Here is a 14,705-nt window from a genome sequence, read left to right on the forward strand (position 1 = left end):
TAGTACCAATTGTGTGAATGCCCATTGAGTTGATCTTAATTTAAGACCGCGTCTGTCAACATTACTGCTTACATCTGTGCAGTTGTTTCGTTTTACCAAATATTTGCTTGTGTTAATGTGAAAACTCTACATCTTCGCTGCCAATTCCCTCTTATTAAACATATATTTGGACACAGGGTTCATTTATTTATCTGTAACCCCAAATCAGTAGTAAACTGTGAGTACATTTGATCCTGGTGGGACTGAGAGGAGAACATGTTTCTTCCAAACACAAACCAACAGACACGTCACTTCAAATCGGTCCAAACCTCCAAAATGTCCCGACAGACTGCTGAAGACAGATTGTAACTAATGGCAGCTTTCAGAGATATTTCCAGTCCAAACCCAAAAGAAACAAATCCACTGCTGAGAAATCAACATAAAAGTCCATCACATGGCACCTCCCTGCAGCAGGAACGTGACACTTTGTGCTTGTGGCTTTCAGAACGCCATGAGAACGATGCAGTTCACAGAGGAGAACATTGGGGAGATCCTGCGCCTCCTAGCTGGGATCCTTCATGCAGGGAACATTGAATTTGTGACGGCCGGAGGAGCACAAATCTCCTCTAAATCAGGTTAGAGAAGTTCTCCTTACTGTCCTCACTGTCCTGTGTTTGTCACCTCTTAGCCAACATTGACATTCTCTGTGGGAGTTTACAGGTTTTTAAATTCTCAGATGATAACGTTTGTGTCTCTTTGATGTCTGCAGCTCTCAGCCGGACGTCCGACCTCTTAGGGCTGAATTCTGATCAAATGGCCGAGGTTTTGACTCACCGGTCCATGATCCTCAGGGGCGAGGAGATCTCCACACCGCTCACTGTAGAACAGGTCAGACACTTTCAAACCTCCACATTTCCACTGCATGAAAAATAAAAACTTAGCATCCTAATGAAGCTCATTTGTCTTTTACGTGTAGATTAATAGGTAGCTAGAGGCCTTTAGGATTATTGAATTGTTATTATTTTACACCAGCAGCAGATTATTTCCAATTATTGTATAAGTTGTGTACAAATACCCATTTATACTGAAAATTGTTAAAGCAGCAGTTTACAGCTATCCAACAATCAAATCAGCAGCTCAGCATTAAGCAGCTCAACAACAACAAAAACTGGACTGAGCTACCTTTAGCAAAGACCACTAAGAACCAGAACAAAACAAGCAGCAGGCAGAGCATTGTTCTGTATGAAGCTCCTGAACGCCTGCAGGGCAGCTGTGAGCCCCGACCTGTTCCCTCGGTGCTGAAATAATCACAGGGTGTGTGGTTTTCTGCTGATTCAGTACCAGCTTTAGGAAGTAAACAAACAACATCCGCTGCCAGACGGTTTATGCAGGAGTCTCTCTCTCTGTAGAAGCTATAATCATTAAATATTTGGATGTTTTACTTGGCGACAGCATAAAGCTTGTTACAGTTGTTCATATCAAACAAAAGCAGCAGCTCTACCTCTGGTGTTATTGGTGGAACCCACAACTGAACCTTAGCTGACAAGCCTGCAGCAGTTATTAAAGTTTAATCCACAAGCCTAATATAACAGTATGGTCATGAGGTGTACGGTTTACATAAAGGCTTATTAAAAAGTACTGTAAACTTACTACATTTGTGTTGCTCTCCCTGCTCCTCTGCAGGCGGTGGACTCCAGAGACTCCATGGCCATGGCACTTTATTCTCAGTGTTTCAACTGGATCATCCGCAAGCTCAACAACCGCATCAGGGGCAAAGAAGACTTCAAATCCATCAGTATCCTGGACATCTTTGGATTTGAGAACTTCGAGGTGAGTTTGAATCACAGGAAAAACAACAATACTTTAAGATTCAAGATGAAGAGTTCTCGACTAATCCCAGAGGCAAATGAACATGAAGGCACAGTCTAATTACCATCACATATAAATAAAATGTATAACATGTAATTGAATTAAATTAAATTCAAATACCTCTCTCACACACAGTTAAACTCACTATGACTTTATTTCTCCTCCCCTCTGTTTTATTTTAATCATAATTTAATTGTTAATCAAGAAATGAGTAAATACGCCCCGGGGATCTCTCGTTTTCCAGTTCATTAACTCTCCATCTTTGTTTTCGGTGTCTCGTGTGTTCCCCACAGGTCAACCGCTTTGAGCAGTTCAACATCAACTATGCAAATGAGAAGCTTCAGGAATATTTTAACAAGCACATTTTCTCCCTGGAGCAACTTGAATATAACAAGTAGGTGGAGGTTGTTCACATGTGGTGGATCACTTTGTTCTTCACTATACAACTGAGCGTCATCTGACATTATTTATTCCCAAACTAACTCTGTTGTTTCAGAGCGCAAAGCTTTTAAACTCTTGGAACTTAAAGTTTTTACACTGGGTTAGAGGTTCTTAGCCTGTCTGTCGTACAGGGAGCAGTAAGAGACTAATTGATTCAACAGTAGCCTCCTGAAAATCATACAGTATATCTTACTGTAGAATATAGGTTATTCTAGTGGTGAGATCACCGCCCTCTGTGCAGGAGATTGGGGTGAACAATTCTCTGTTGTTTGTACCTGATTTCTGCAGGGAAGGCCTGGTTTGGGTTGACATCGACTGGATGGACAACGGAGAGTGTCTGGATCTGATTGAAAAGGTACGTGGCCGATTCAGAATGCCTGTTTCCTTTGAGGACCTAATTAAGATGATGGTGCTGTTGACGAGTGCATGATTTCCAGTAATGTTTGGCTGAAAGCTACGTTTTTGGACGTTTTCCACACCATGATGGCAGTGATCTCTGTGTTTCCATAGAAACTGGGCCTCCTGGCACTGATGAATGAGGAGAGTCACTTCCCCAAAGCCACAGACGACACCTTACTGGAGAAACTCCACAGTCAGCACTCAGTATGTCTCCATCATGAACATTTCAGTTGACTCTGGACAACAGCTCTGCACGATTTGTGATGATACCACATAGAGAAAATGTTTATTATAAGTAATGGAATTGTTTCATTTCTCTTTGTGCAGAAAAACCCTTTCTATGTGAAGCCACGTGTTGCTGTGCACTATTTTGGAGTCAAGCACTATGCAGGAGAGGTAGGAGCCTCCTGTATATTTATTTATTTTACTATAACATATTATTGCTTAATGTGTACAACATCTTTGCAGGAGATGTGTTTTTATAGAAAGCAGATCCACTGTAAAACCGTGTGCCTCCCTCTTGTGGTTTGTTGCAGGTGGTGTATGACGTGAGGGGGATGCTGGAGAAGAACAGAGACACTTTTAGAGATGACGTCCTCAATCTGCTGCGGGAGAGCAGGTGGGTTACAGCATCTAACCACTTTTCTATTAAACGAGAGGCTTGAGGCAACAAAACAGCAGTTTCTTTTTTCATAACACATTAAAATAAGAATTATACCTATCACAAACATTTTAACCACAGTTACTATTGCTTTTTGTTTATGTGTATTCTGTTTCCTTCTGTTTTTCTGTTCGTCAGATCGGACTTTGTCTACGATCTGTTCGAACACGTTCTGAGCCGAAACAAGCAGGACACTCTGAAGAGCAGCACCAAGCACAGACGGCCCACAGTCAGCTCCCAGTTTAAGGCGAGTGTTCGCTGCTGAGTCAGAGTTCATCAGTCTAAATCATCGTTCTTTATTTAATCAGGGAAAACCTGTCAGCTGGTGTAATACTAGTAGTAGTAAAAGTAGCTGTAGTAGTTATAATAATAGTAGTAATAGTAATAGTAAAGTAATGGTGTTTATTTCATTACAGGTTTCTTTGCACTCTCTAATGGCCACACTCAGCACGTCCAACCCCTATTTTATTCGATGCATTAAACCAAACACACACAAGGTGAGTGCTCTTATAAATATTTATGGACACCTACGCATATTTCTACACACACACACACACACACACTTTTACCATTTTGCCTTTAGCAAATATCAGCAGGTCACGATGTCGGGCACTATCACAGAGAATGCGTGTGAAGCGTTTGTCATTTATTAATCAAACAGTTCTCCCCCACCTGCCAACCGCAGACAGGAATGAGAAGTGTCTGGCCATTCGGGGGCCCTTTGACCCCTGGTTGCCAAGCAACAGGCTGGGTTAGTAGAGAATTCAGTGCTAATGTACACAAATGCTATACAGCAAAGAGTGGAGGCATTAATGGTCTGAGATTGTATTTGTGGTGTGTATATGTCATTTCTATTCATGAAGTGACAGAGTGTCTGTATAGAAATATAAGAGATCTGTTTAATCTAGTAGTAATAGCTGAGCATGTGAAGAGGCCAAGTTCATCTTATTTTTTTTATGATTTGTATTTGTATTGTCTATCGTGCTCAGTTTGGTGGTTGTTGCTTCTTTGCATCAACCAGACTCCACACGGTTTGTCCTGTATTTTGTTTCTCGCTCTTGTACCTGGAAGTCAAAACATCAATTCTAGGTGACGTCACATGTTCGTGTTCAGTCTGTGGTTCAGCATTAGGTTTAAAAACTCCCCAGGCTGCCTGTGTGTTGACAGGCACATTGTCAGGGGTGTTCATAGATCGGGATTTCTGTCGATTTCTGCACGGTTGCCTTGTTGTCTCGTTGTCTCATTAGCAAGATCGTTGCAAACCTCATTCCTCGGCTAGGCAGCGGTGACGGAGTCGGACGTGAACACTGAATGTCTGTGACGCAGATGTGGAGCATCTATGAGGAGTTGTGTCTTAGAGATTCTCTGTCGTCTGTCTGCACAGTGGACCCCTCTGTCCGTCTCACTGTGTGTGTGTGTGTGTGTGTGTGTGTGTGTGTGTGTGTGTGTGTGTGTGTGTGTGTGTGACTGTGTGACTGTGTGACTGTGTGACTGTGTGACTGTGTGACTGTGTGTGTGTCTTTGTACATCAAGAACTTATAGTATGTGGGATAATTGCTTCCATATGATTTTACATGTTTCTGCTTATGTTTTCTTTTTGGTTGTGAGTGTAAAGTTAAATGGGAAGTCTTTTTTTGGGTCTTTTCTTATTTTTATTCTGAATATTTGTCTTCGTTTCTCTTTAGTGTCCTCTGGGAGACCAGCTGGACAGCAGGCATGTCGTTACGAGGCGAAACGCGACTGTCTGGACTTCAATTTTGATCGAATGTTAAACAAAGCTGGATGATGACTTTTGAATGGAGCTTAATGTAGTGAAGGGTGACGTGGGGAAGTGGGGTGGGGTTGATCCGCCCCAAGGGAAATAGGGGTCAGAGCGACATGGCACGCGGCCCCTAAAAACCCCCGAGAGGGATCCCTGTCATCTGCCTGAACAGGTGCCAGAGGGAAGGAGGGCATGGAGATGGAGGCTGTGTGACTGTGAGGATGTGTGTTTCTATTTATTTAGTGAAACTCTTTAGTGAGAATCTTTTGGGAAGTGTTGAGGTAATAAAGTGACTTAGTGAGAGCTGCAGTGTTATGAGTGCAGTGATGTAACAGAGTGTTGAACATCCTGTAGATGGTGACTGGAGTCTCTGTGGAAATATCAATATATTGACAGAATGTATAATCGTGTGGATGAACAACAGTAAATACAGCTAGGACACACAAACAAGCACACACGCAACTTTTTTTTTCATACACGGGTGTGATAATTTATTGAAATCTTTTTATTTTATGATACTCACACAGTGTGTATGCACGCTTAAAAGCTGACAGTGGATGGCAGGCAGGCAGGTGTCAGCATTTACAGACATTTTCTTTTGTGTCTGTTACACACATCACCACCAATTTATGCACACATTCACACACTCACACACACACACACACAGTCAATGGCCTGCACATAAAACGCTGTCACTTTTATTATCGACACCCATCAAATGCAGTCCCCCACCACACCACCAAAGCCCCATTCTGTCTGCAGGCTGCATAAATAGTGTGCGTACGTGTTTTGACAGTAATAACAACACATTATGGAGCCTGATAAGAGTCTGTTGATGTTTGTTCCCGTTGTGCTGACAGCACTTTGTGTGTTCATACATGTCTGCAGTGACAGACACTTTAAACTACAATCTGGGACATGTTCAGATAAATGAATGGCTCCGTCTGATTACTTAGTTCCTGCGTTGAGTCAGGCTTCATCCCGCTTTTAAACCTAGATTAATCTACTGTGATCAGAAGGAACATGTGTAGGAAATCACAGGCTGGACGTTGTGTGGTTCATGATCAGGGTAGAGTGTGGTAACCCGGCTACTTACAGTCCACATGCTCATCACCAGCAGCTGGATCATGTTTTTGCATCAAAGCGTGTGTGCAACTACAATCACTTAAAAAGTAATATTTATACTGTGTTTAGTAGAAAGATGTTTCTAAGCATTTATTGGACAAATTTAGCATAGCAGATGGTAGCAGAGCAGAGCAGAGCAGGGAGAGCTGGGTGGAGCTGAGTGCATCTATTTTGAGTCTCATGCTAATTCTGGCTTAGGATGCATCTTTGTACTGGAGTTTTAACAAACTGTATAAGACTTTGGCCTCGAACAAACACATCTGGAAAACAGGAGAAGTATGTTAAATAAAAACTGGTGTTCAGTTCAACTCAGTTTGCATAAAATCAGTCGTTTTGCAAGTGAGAAATCCACACACACCTGGAGCAATTTGGGGTCTGGTGTCTGGGATTGAACCGCTGACCCTGCAATTAGTGCACAACCCACTCTACTACAGCAGGGCTAGAAGGAAATAAAATAAAACTGTATCTGACTTGATTTTATTACATTTAAAATACTTCAAATAAATGGAGGAACAAATCACAAATGCTAACAGATATGACCATAACATGTTCTGATTTAGAAGCAATGAATCAAACTGCAAACAAACATCTGTTTTACTATTTCACTGTTATTATGTAAAATATCTCATGATAATATCAGGAAAATGGTTAAAATACTAATAACATACAGAGGGTTTGATACAACAGGAAGCTTTTCAGTCCAGTTTGCAGTTAGTGGACAAACGTCACCACGTTTGAATCTAAACAGCCTCCTCTCTCGTGCACACACACACACACACACACACACACACACACACACACACACACACACACACACACACACTCCGTCGGACCCTACAAGTGGCCTGCACAAATTAGCCTCAGCAGGAGACGCATTGCCATGGCAACCACAGCCCTCCCTCTCCTCACAAAAGGGGGAGTGGAGTTGTAGGCTTGAAAGCCTTTGTTTGACTCTGTGGTGGCAGAGTGTGTGTGTGTGTGTGTGTATCTGAGCCCGTCAGTGTGTTGAGGAGATAGACGTGGGCTTTGGGAAGTTTTCCGTCTTCTAACGTTTGTCTCTGATCTGGATAAAACCCTGACGGATGCGGAGCGAGGAGCTACGATGCACAGTGAGACCTGATGCATGTTTTAAAAGGGAAGCGGCGCCTTCAAGTGCATGCTTGTTGCACCGGGTAGAAGCATCCAGTGGAGGGTTTTAGTGCTGTGGACTGAGGTGAGGTGAGAGGCAGCAGCTTGTGTTAGGATACATGACCAATCCGGGATCTGTGGGCAGTTTGATTTCCAGTCTAATGCACACAAACGTCTGTCAGTGACATAAAAGTAAAACAGATGCTTCTGGTGGAAATGTAGGACAGAAATTTACAGAATTAGGAAAGAATTTTAATGTATTTTAATAAACTGCTCAGTCAGTTTTAATTTGTGGACCAAGACAAGAGAGTAAAAAGGAGTTGTACTCATAATTAAGAGTAATCTGAGTGTACTAAATGGAATAAATGGTGGAGTTTTCTAATTAGATGTGGCTTAAAATAAGTGTGACTTCTCTGTTTTTAGCTGCTTCATAGGTTCTGTCTTTAAAAAATGAAGTCAACAGAGAATTAATCGTATGTTTCTTAATTGATTTCAATTAGTCTCATCAGGGTCGTTATGGTTTTTTAATTACAGGAACTAGACGGGCTGAGGTTTTTCCTGTTTATTGTCACCTTCACTGAACTCAAAGTGTGAAAAAACACACCGTGGATTTCAAAAGGAAAAGGAGCATTTGACTTGACCAATAGCCCATAGTTTGTAAATGCTTGACGATTATTGTAATTGAGCTTTGGGGATAAAACATGAATGAGGTTGAATACAGAATGAGCAGAGTGTGTAGTTAATGACATGATAATGAAGACAAAGTAGTTTGACTGATGCTTGGCTGGTGATCGCTTTGGAATAAGAGCTCAGTTTGAGAGCTTCCAGTTACAAATATTTTAAAATCAACATCCTCGGTCTATTTTATCTCATGTTAGGGTGAAATTTTGGTGCCAGGATTTTTAAAAAGTGGATTTCTTCTTCTGATATAAATCGGTGGGTGAATGGGTTTTTTTGTGCACAGACTGACTCTGTGAATCAGTTTCACTAGCTCGTCTTCTTTATCAATAATTAGAGCATCATTTAAAACTGGTTTGTCGTAGGATACAGTTCTTTTGGTTCAGACTGGTGTTGATTCAACTTTTTATTCAGTGGTGAACTCACTCACTTGTGAACCGATGTTTTTATATATTAAGGTAACTTCATGTGAACTTAATCCCACTGAGCTCTTTGTGTTATTGATGCTGATCAGAAATTCAAACCTACAAGAATCCTCCTCTTAACTGGGTCAGTCCTGCAGGGTCAGGGACTTAGGTGGGATTTATGTCTGTCTATGAGCAGAAACATTGTTCCAAGGATTCCTCAAAACCTCCTGCTGCTCCCCTGCTGAGCAGTGAGTGGTAATCCCTGCCGGCTCCTGCATTCAGACCTGGATGCTTAAAAGCAAAAGGAGACGTGTAACAAAAAACACAAAGGTCTTTGAGTTTTTAGATGTTCTTAAAGCAAGAATGTTGATCCTCACAAGGTATTTAGCACTTTAAAGGTAGAACAGTAATGCAGAAACATTTGTTGGACAAAAATACCAAAAACCTTTGTTTCTCTAATATGAAGATTTGCTGCTTTTCTCTTCGAGTAAACTGTAAATTGGAGAGTGGAGACAAAATAGGTTATTTACAAGGTGCCACCTATGGTTTTTGGAACTTTCTTCAATGAAGTGTGGCTTAAATTACCACTAATTACCAGTGATGACATCCTTTGACATTAGATACGCTCTGGGTAGTGATGTTGCATGTTGTTTATGTAGACAGGAGATGAACTAAAACTTGTTAATTAACCTTTAAATAAAAAATGTAGTGCAATAGACGACTGCAAGTTTTTCACTGCAATAAGTGTTTTGTGTCACATCAGTGTTTCTCTTCTGCCGCTGCAAGCTTCGATGCAGAAGCTCGATGAAGTGTCTGAGCTTCGCAATTAATTTTATGAATTTTAAATCGGAGTCAATGACAAATCCCACTTTGACGTCTCGTCTGCAGCATCTAAACCTTTCATGGTGACAAATCTGCAGTGTTGCACCCCCAACACAGAGTTTCTCAACTTTCATTAATTAAATCAATGTAAAACAAGAAGAGAATATTTGGTGGAAATACACATAAACATACAAACTGTCGATGGTGAAGCAGTAAGAATGAGGATGAGGCACCGTTGTAGCTCTATGCTGAATGATGGACAGCTCAACCTGAGTTTGGTTGTCTTCCTCTGTTTGCCTTTTGCACTGTTGAAGGTTCCCAACCCCCTCGGGAGCAGTCTACCACGCCCCCTTTTGTCCTTGTGAATGTCTTTTCGCAGAAGTTGAGCTGAGAAAGACAGTTTACCCCTCAGGCTATTGTCATCTCATCCCAGTAGATGCCCGAGATTGTCTCCCTGCCTCTGGATGCTGATTTACATCACTGCTATTGTACTGAGCTGGTGGATTGATGGACTCCAGCTAGTTGTAGTCTAAAATATCATTGTATTTTGTAGCATTCAGATCTCCCATAGGAACTAAATGGTCTAAACATCCTAAATACTAAAATACATGGAGTGGCAAATCTTTTTCTATAAACTGAGTAAAATCTGCTGTACTGAAGTAATAAGGCAGCACTTAAAGTATATTCCAAACAAAACAGTGGCTGCAAAGAGCAGAATATCTGTTAAACGGTTAAAATGTGACATAAATGTGATTTGTTTTCTGTTCTCAAATGTTAACCCACATGTTGTATTTTGCACAGAGACTGTATTCAGTCAAAAGCATGATATGTGTAACACCTGTTGGGATTTCTCAATACAGGGAAATGGTAGGAGTCTCTCCTGCTGCTTCGTTTAAAATACTGAATAGAAAGGGCAGAATGAACCTTTCTAAAATGGAAAGTATCATGAATAAAGTAGGAGAGTGCACATCTTTTACACTGACAGAAGTGACAGAGCAGCGGCGCTTCGACCCAGCGTGAGACTTCTCCAGATTGTGTTATAGAGAAAGACGTAAAGCAATATCATTCTCCAGGCCTGTCAGGCAACTGTAGAAGAGTTGGAGACAAGTAAAAAGAAAGAAGCCTCTAAGAAGAGTAGTTGTTGACGTCGCAGAAGCAGCTAGAATCTGAACAAAAAGAGGAAGTGATAGACGTAGAAAACAGGGGGCAAAGAAAGGCAGGAGGCAGAGGGCAGCTTCCTGACACCACTCAGCTTTGTACCCCTGCAGCACGGCCGTATGCAAATTCAGGTTATGCTAATGCGGCCTCCTCTGCGGCCAGTGGCAGTTAAAGGGCGCCATTCAATCACTTAGTCAAGATCGGCTAGTGAATTGGCCGGCCTTCATCTCAGCGGCTCAGATGGGCCATCAGTGGGCTATCAGGGGAGACGGGGCTGAATAAAGGGGGCATTACTGTGCGTATGAAAGCACCCTCTTATTCTGAGCACCCCTACGCCCACTGAGGTTAACGGGTTAGAGAGGGGCCCCCGGGAGAATGGCGCTCACTCAATGCACTTCTGTAAGTAATAATTGTATATCTTTTTTTTTAGTGGGGGGCTTCACTTGTTGCTGGCTTCTGTCGTCATGTTCCTCTCTTGTTTTGAATGTACGTGAAGACGTGTGCAAGTTTAAAGGGTCTGAAGTTGTTTGTGGTCGAGCTGCAGACATTATGTGACACTGTTTGACCGTTTCAATGCTGGAAAGGAAGTTTTTATTATTTAATCTTATTCACTGCATCTGTCTGTCCCAGTCTCACTGTTTTCAGCTAAAGACTGGGAGTTTATAGACTTGAGAATTCATCTTCCCCTCAATCACTACAAGCTGGTCAGGCCCTGATGCAGCAAAGCAGCACAAATCATTGTGTTTCCTCCACCATACTTTATGATAGTGATGATGTTTTCATGATGATATGTCTGTTTTATGCCAGATGTAGTGCTGTGTGTTCTTTCCAAATAGGACTTTGTAGTAGTTGTTGTCAATACTGCTGTGGAGTGTCAATGTGCCTTTAGACAAGCTGCAGGTGTGCAGCAATGTTCTTTTTAGCAAGCAGCAGCTTCCTGCATGATGCCGTAGACACCCCGCTTGTGTAGTCATTTTTGTCACATCATCTTTGTTAATAAAAAGGTCACATACTTTTTCTTGCTGCTGAGGCAGCGGTTTGTTGTTAGATTAACAATTCAAATGTTAAAAAGTGACACCTTTGTCAAACACGGTGCTGAATGATGGGATCCCACTGTGTAGCAGCTGTTAATAGAAGAAGTGAAATAGTTTTGAGCATACATGTGCTAGTTATTACAAACCTCAGCACAGAAACATCATTCAGTCTCTGTTCTTCATTTTTCCTTTCTAGATGCCCGACCAATTTGACCAGACAGTGGTTCTGAACCAGCTCAGATATTCCGGCATGTTAGAGACGGTGAAGATTCGACGCACTGGCTTCCCTGTCCGGAGATCTTTCCAAGACTTTTGCTTCAGGTGTGTACAAAAGTTGTCTATACACAAGCATCATTTATTCTTGACAGATGGTGATTGTTGCGTCTGCACTGCAGGTTAGCAGCTCCAGATACCAAAACAACCTAAAGATGGCTGACACCCCTTGATCAGCCAAATAAAAATGAGATGCAAACAATGTGCAATGAACCTTTTTCCACTTTGTTTCCAGGTACAAGGTCCTGATGCGGAGTGCATTGATGCCAGATGACCCCAGGGGGCGCTGCATCCAGCTGTTGCACCTCTATGACAGCAGCAGTGCAGAGTGGCAGCTGGGCAAGACCAAGGTGAGAGACAGACGATATTTACATGAAGTTTTTTTGCTGACTTTGTGTCGTCTTTTGCATTTGATCTACATATGTTTCTCCTTTGAGAATGAAATGTTTGTCTTTACCACAAAGAGCAGGTATTCAGGTGGTTCCTAGTAACTGAGACAGGATCCAGGGCTGAGTTCAAGTTATATTCACTGTAATTGGTCTGGTGGGGTCCTGTTATGTGTACTTTAGTTTAACTTTTCCTTGACCCAGTCTTGAACACAGACCAAGGAAAAGGTATAAAGTGTGCAAACAAACATCCTGATTAAATGTGGTTTACATGTGTGGGTATTCTGGTCTCCTACTATAAATTCTGTTGAAGGAACAGTTGAGGCTTCTTTGATTCATTAGAAATCGGTTCTCATCAGAATGTGTGAATCTATTTTCCCACAGATTTGCATTTCCTGCCTGTTAGCAGTGAATATATCCCTTCTGCTCAGCTCTACGCTATAATTGACTCTTTCCTGTCAAACCTTGAGCTCCTGAATGTCCTGCCCTTCGTTCTGCCTCTGGCTCACACCAGCTGATCCGTATTCTTCTTGCTAACATGGAATACGATTGAATGCAGACTTACTTCAATCCATTTTGGCTGCACTCTGCTCCCCTCGAGGCTTAATTTGGCTTCATGCGTCTAACAAATCCAGCTGAATGAAACTAGTCCAGAGTTTGGGTACCTGTGTGACTGCGGGCTGTCTGTGTATGTGTGTGTGTGTAAAATCATGAATAATTGACGTCCAGAGCACCTGAAGCGTGGAATCCAACAGTTATTGGATCCAGACTTCATCCCCTCGGCCTTCCACTACACCGGGTCAGGAAGAAAATACCTACTGCCAGCGTGTGTGTGTGTGTGTTTGATTGCTTTGGGGAAATGGGGACACAGATCAGATCTGTGCTGCAGGAGGTGACGGATAAATGTGGGTGTGGGTGGACAGACGGATGAATGGTCATTATTATGGGTATCTGTGTTTGTCTGGGAAATATTATGGAGACAGAACAAAAACCGAAAACGTTAACCTGTAAACTTTCACCCATGAGTTTAAGCAACGATGAGCTAAGACGCCTGCTGAATAAAGCTTAAACAAGCTGATTAATACTTATTAAAGTAAAGCACAAAAGAAGCACTATCCAATTAGTACACTTTGCAGCCTTGACCGACAGTGCAATGATAAATCTGAATAATCTGGCTTAGAGCTCTGTTAAACACCACAGATCCACAGATGTAACGATCAGACTTGACACAAGTGATTTTGACCAACTTTTAATTTAATGGAAACACATTGGTTTTTGCTGCTATTTACAAACATTTCTGAGATGTGAATCACCCAGAAACCATCTGCAGAGCCTTTACTGGAGCAGCACTGACAGCACCACGCTCTACTCTGAACAACAAAGCTGCTCCCTCTGCTGTGGCTGCCTGTAAACCGTTAAATCAATTCAATCTCCCTCTGAGGGATTTGTCCACTTTGTCCCACTGTCCGTCGCACTGAGATTTACATCAAAGCCGGCCTCCAACTCCTTTCAGTCGGCACATGTCGTGACTATTGTCTGGGAGTTTTTTTTTTTACAGCCTTAAACTTAATTTCCTGGAAATGATGTGGCTCTGCTTGTTTGTCCCAGGGTTCTGTTCTCTCCACGGGCCTGACCTGTCACGGCGAGCAGAGCTCCCCAAAGGCCCCAAGCGGCAAGAATCACAAGTGTGCCGCGGCTTAGCGAGGCTTTTGTTGCACTAATTAGCATAGTAATGATTAAAAAGGATTAGTTGTTGGAATCATTGGGATGCAAATGTGTGCACTCCAACATCAGGCCCTACTTTTTTTGTACATGTGTGTGATTCATCTTCGAAGTTGTTTCATAAAGTGAGAGAGCGTTGTGTGTATGTGCATGCATGATTTTAAAGTGTGTTTACTTGTGTGCGTTTGTCTTGTGGGGGACATAAATCTGATCACACAGTGTGGCGACCCACAAAGCTGTTTTGTTTCTTTGTGTGGTTTTGTAAGTACACTTGAGCTTGGATGGCAGCTTTTCAAAAGCACAAAAACCCTCAATGCTTTGGTCTAATATTGTTTTATTATTATTATTATTATTCATTCTTCTGCTGCACAGTCAAACCCACAATACCTTAGTAATACAGTGTGTGTGCTTCCATAGATTCATTAAAATGAATCTTTTCCACTTGTGCTGCTTCATTTACCATCATCCCAAACGTACCGTTAGTTTGCTCTGAATACTTCTTTCACTACTTTTCTTTTTACATCTGAATAAGGGAATTAAACACCCCACCTAACAATCATTTAATCAGTTTGGCTGAGTTTTAATCTTCTCTAATGATTTATGGGTACGTGCTTAGGCATGTCATGTCCCCTTGTTAATTAACCTGCTCGTCAGTGACATCCAAGTCACCCCGCCGAGTTTACATTTCCCCCGAAAATCTCATTAGTGCTTCACCGCTGAGGATTCAACACTGTGTCGCTTATCCCACAACACACACACACACGAGCTACAGTACATCATTCAACAGGAGAAAGTCAATCTGCACTCCTGTACCCTCATAGCACCGTGACATTTCTACACCGTCTCAGTCGCCTGAGACCA

General features: G+C 42.1%; 1 protein-coding gene across 1 annotated transcript in view; it reads left to right on the top strand.

The window, feature by feature from the left end:
- The window catches only part of myo10 (myosin X), an 82,182-nt gene that overhangs the window by 55,454 nt on the left and 12,023 nt on the right, over positions 1 to 14,705 (top strand). Inside the window, exons 10-21 of the mRNA XM_026374755.1 lie at positions 485 to 614; positions 749 to 867; positions 1,663 to 1,809; positions 2,142 to 2,242; positions 2,578 to 2,644; positions 2,800 to 2,892; positions 3,016 to 3,084; positions 3,225 to 3,307; positions 3,488 to 3,596; positions 3,766 to 3,846; positions 11,660 to 11,784; positions 11,972 to 12,086. Coding sequence (XP_026230540.1) covers positions 485 to 614; positions 749 to 867; positions 1,663 to 1,809; positions 2,142 to 2,242; positions 2,578 to 2,644; positions 2,800 to 2,892; positions 3,016 to 3,084; positions 3,225 to 3,307; positions 3,488 to 3,596; positions 3,766 to 3,846; positions 11,660 to 11,784; positions 11,972 to 12,086 — 1,239 coding nt within the window. The remainder of the gene's footprint in view (positions 1 to 484; positions 615 to 748; positions 868 to 1,662; positions 1,810 to 2,141; positions 2,243 to 2,577; positions 2,645 to 2,799; positions 2,893 to 3,015; positions 3,085 to 3,224; positions 3,308 to 3,487; positions 3,597 to 3,765; positions 3,847 to 11,659; positions 11,785 to 11,971; positions 12,087 to 14,705) is intronic.

Source organism: Anabas testudineus, chromosome 17 (genome assembly GCF_900324465.2).
Source record: "Anabas testudineus chromosome 17, fAnaTes1.2, whole genome shotgun sequence".
Classification (NCBI taxonomy): domain Eukaryota; kingdom Metazoa; phylum Chordata; class Actinopteri; order Anabantiformes; family Anabantidae; genus Anabas; species Anabas testudineus.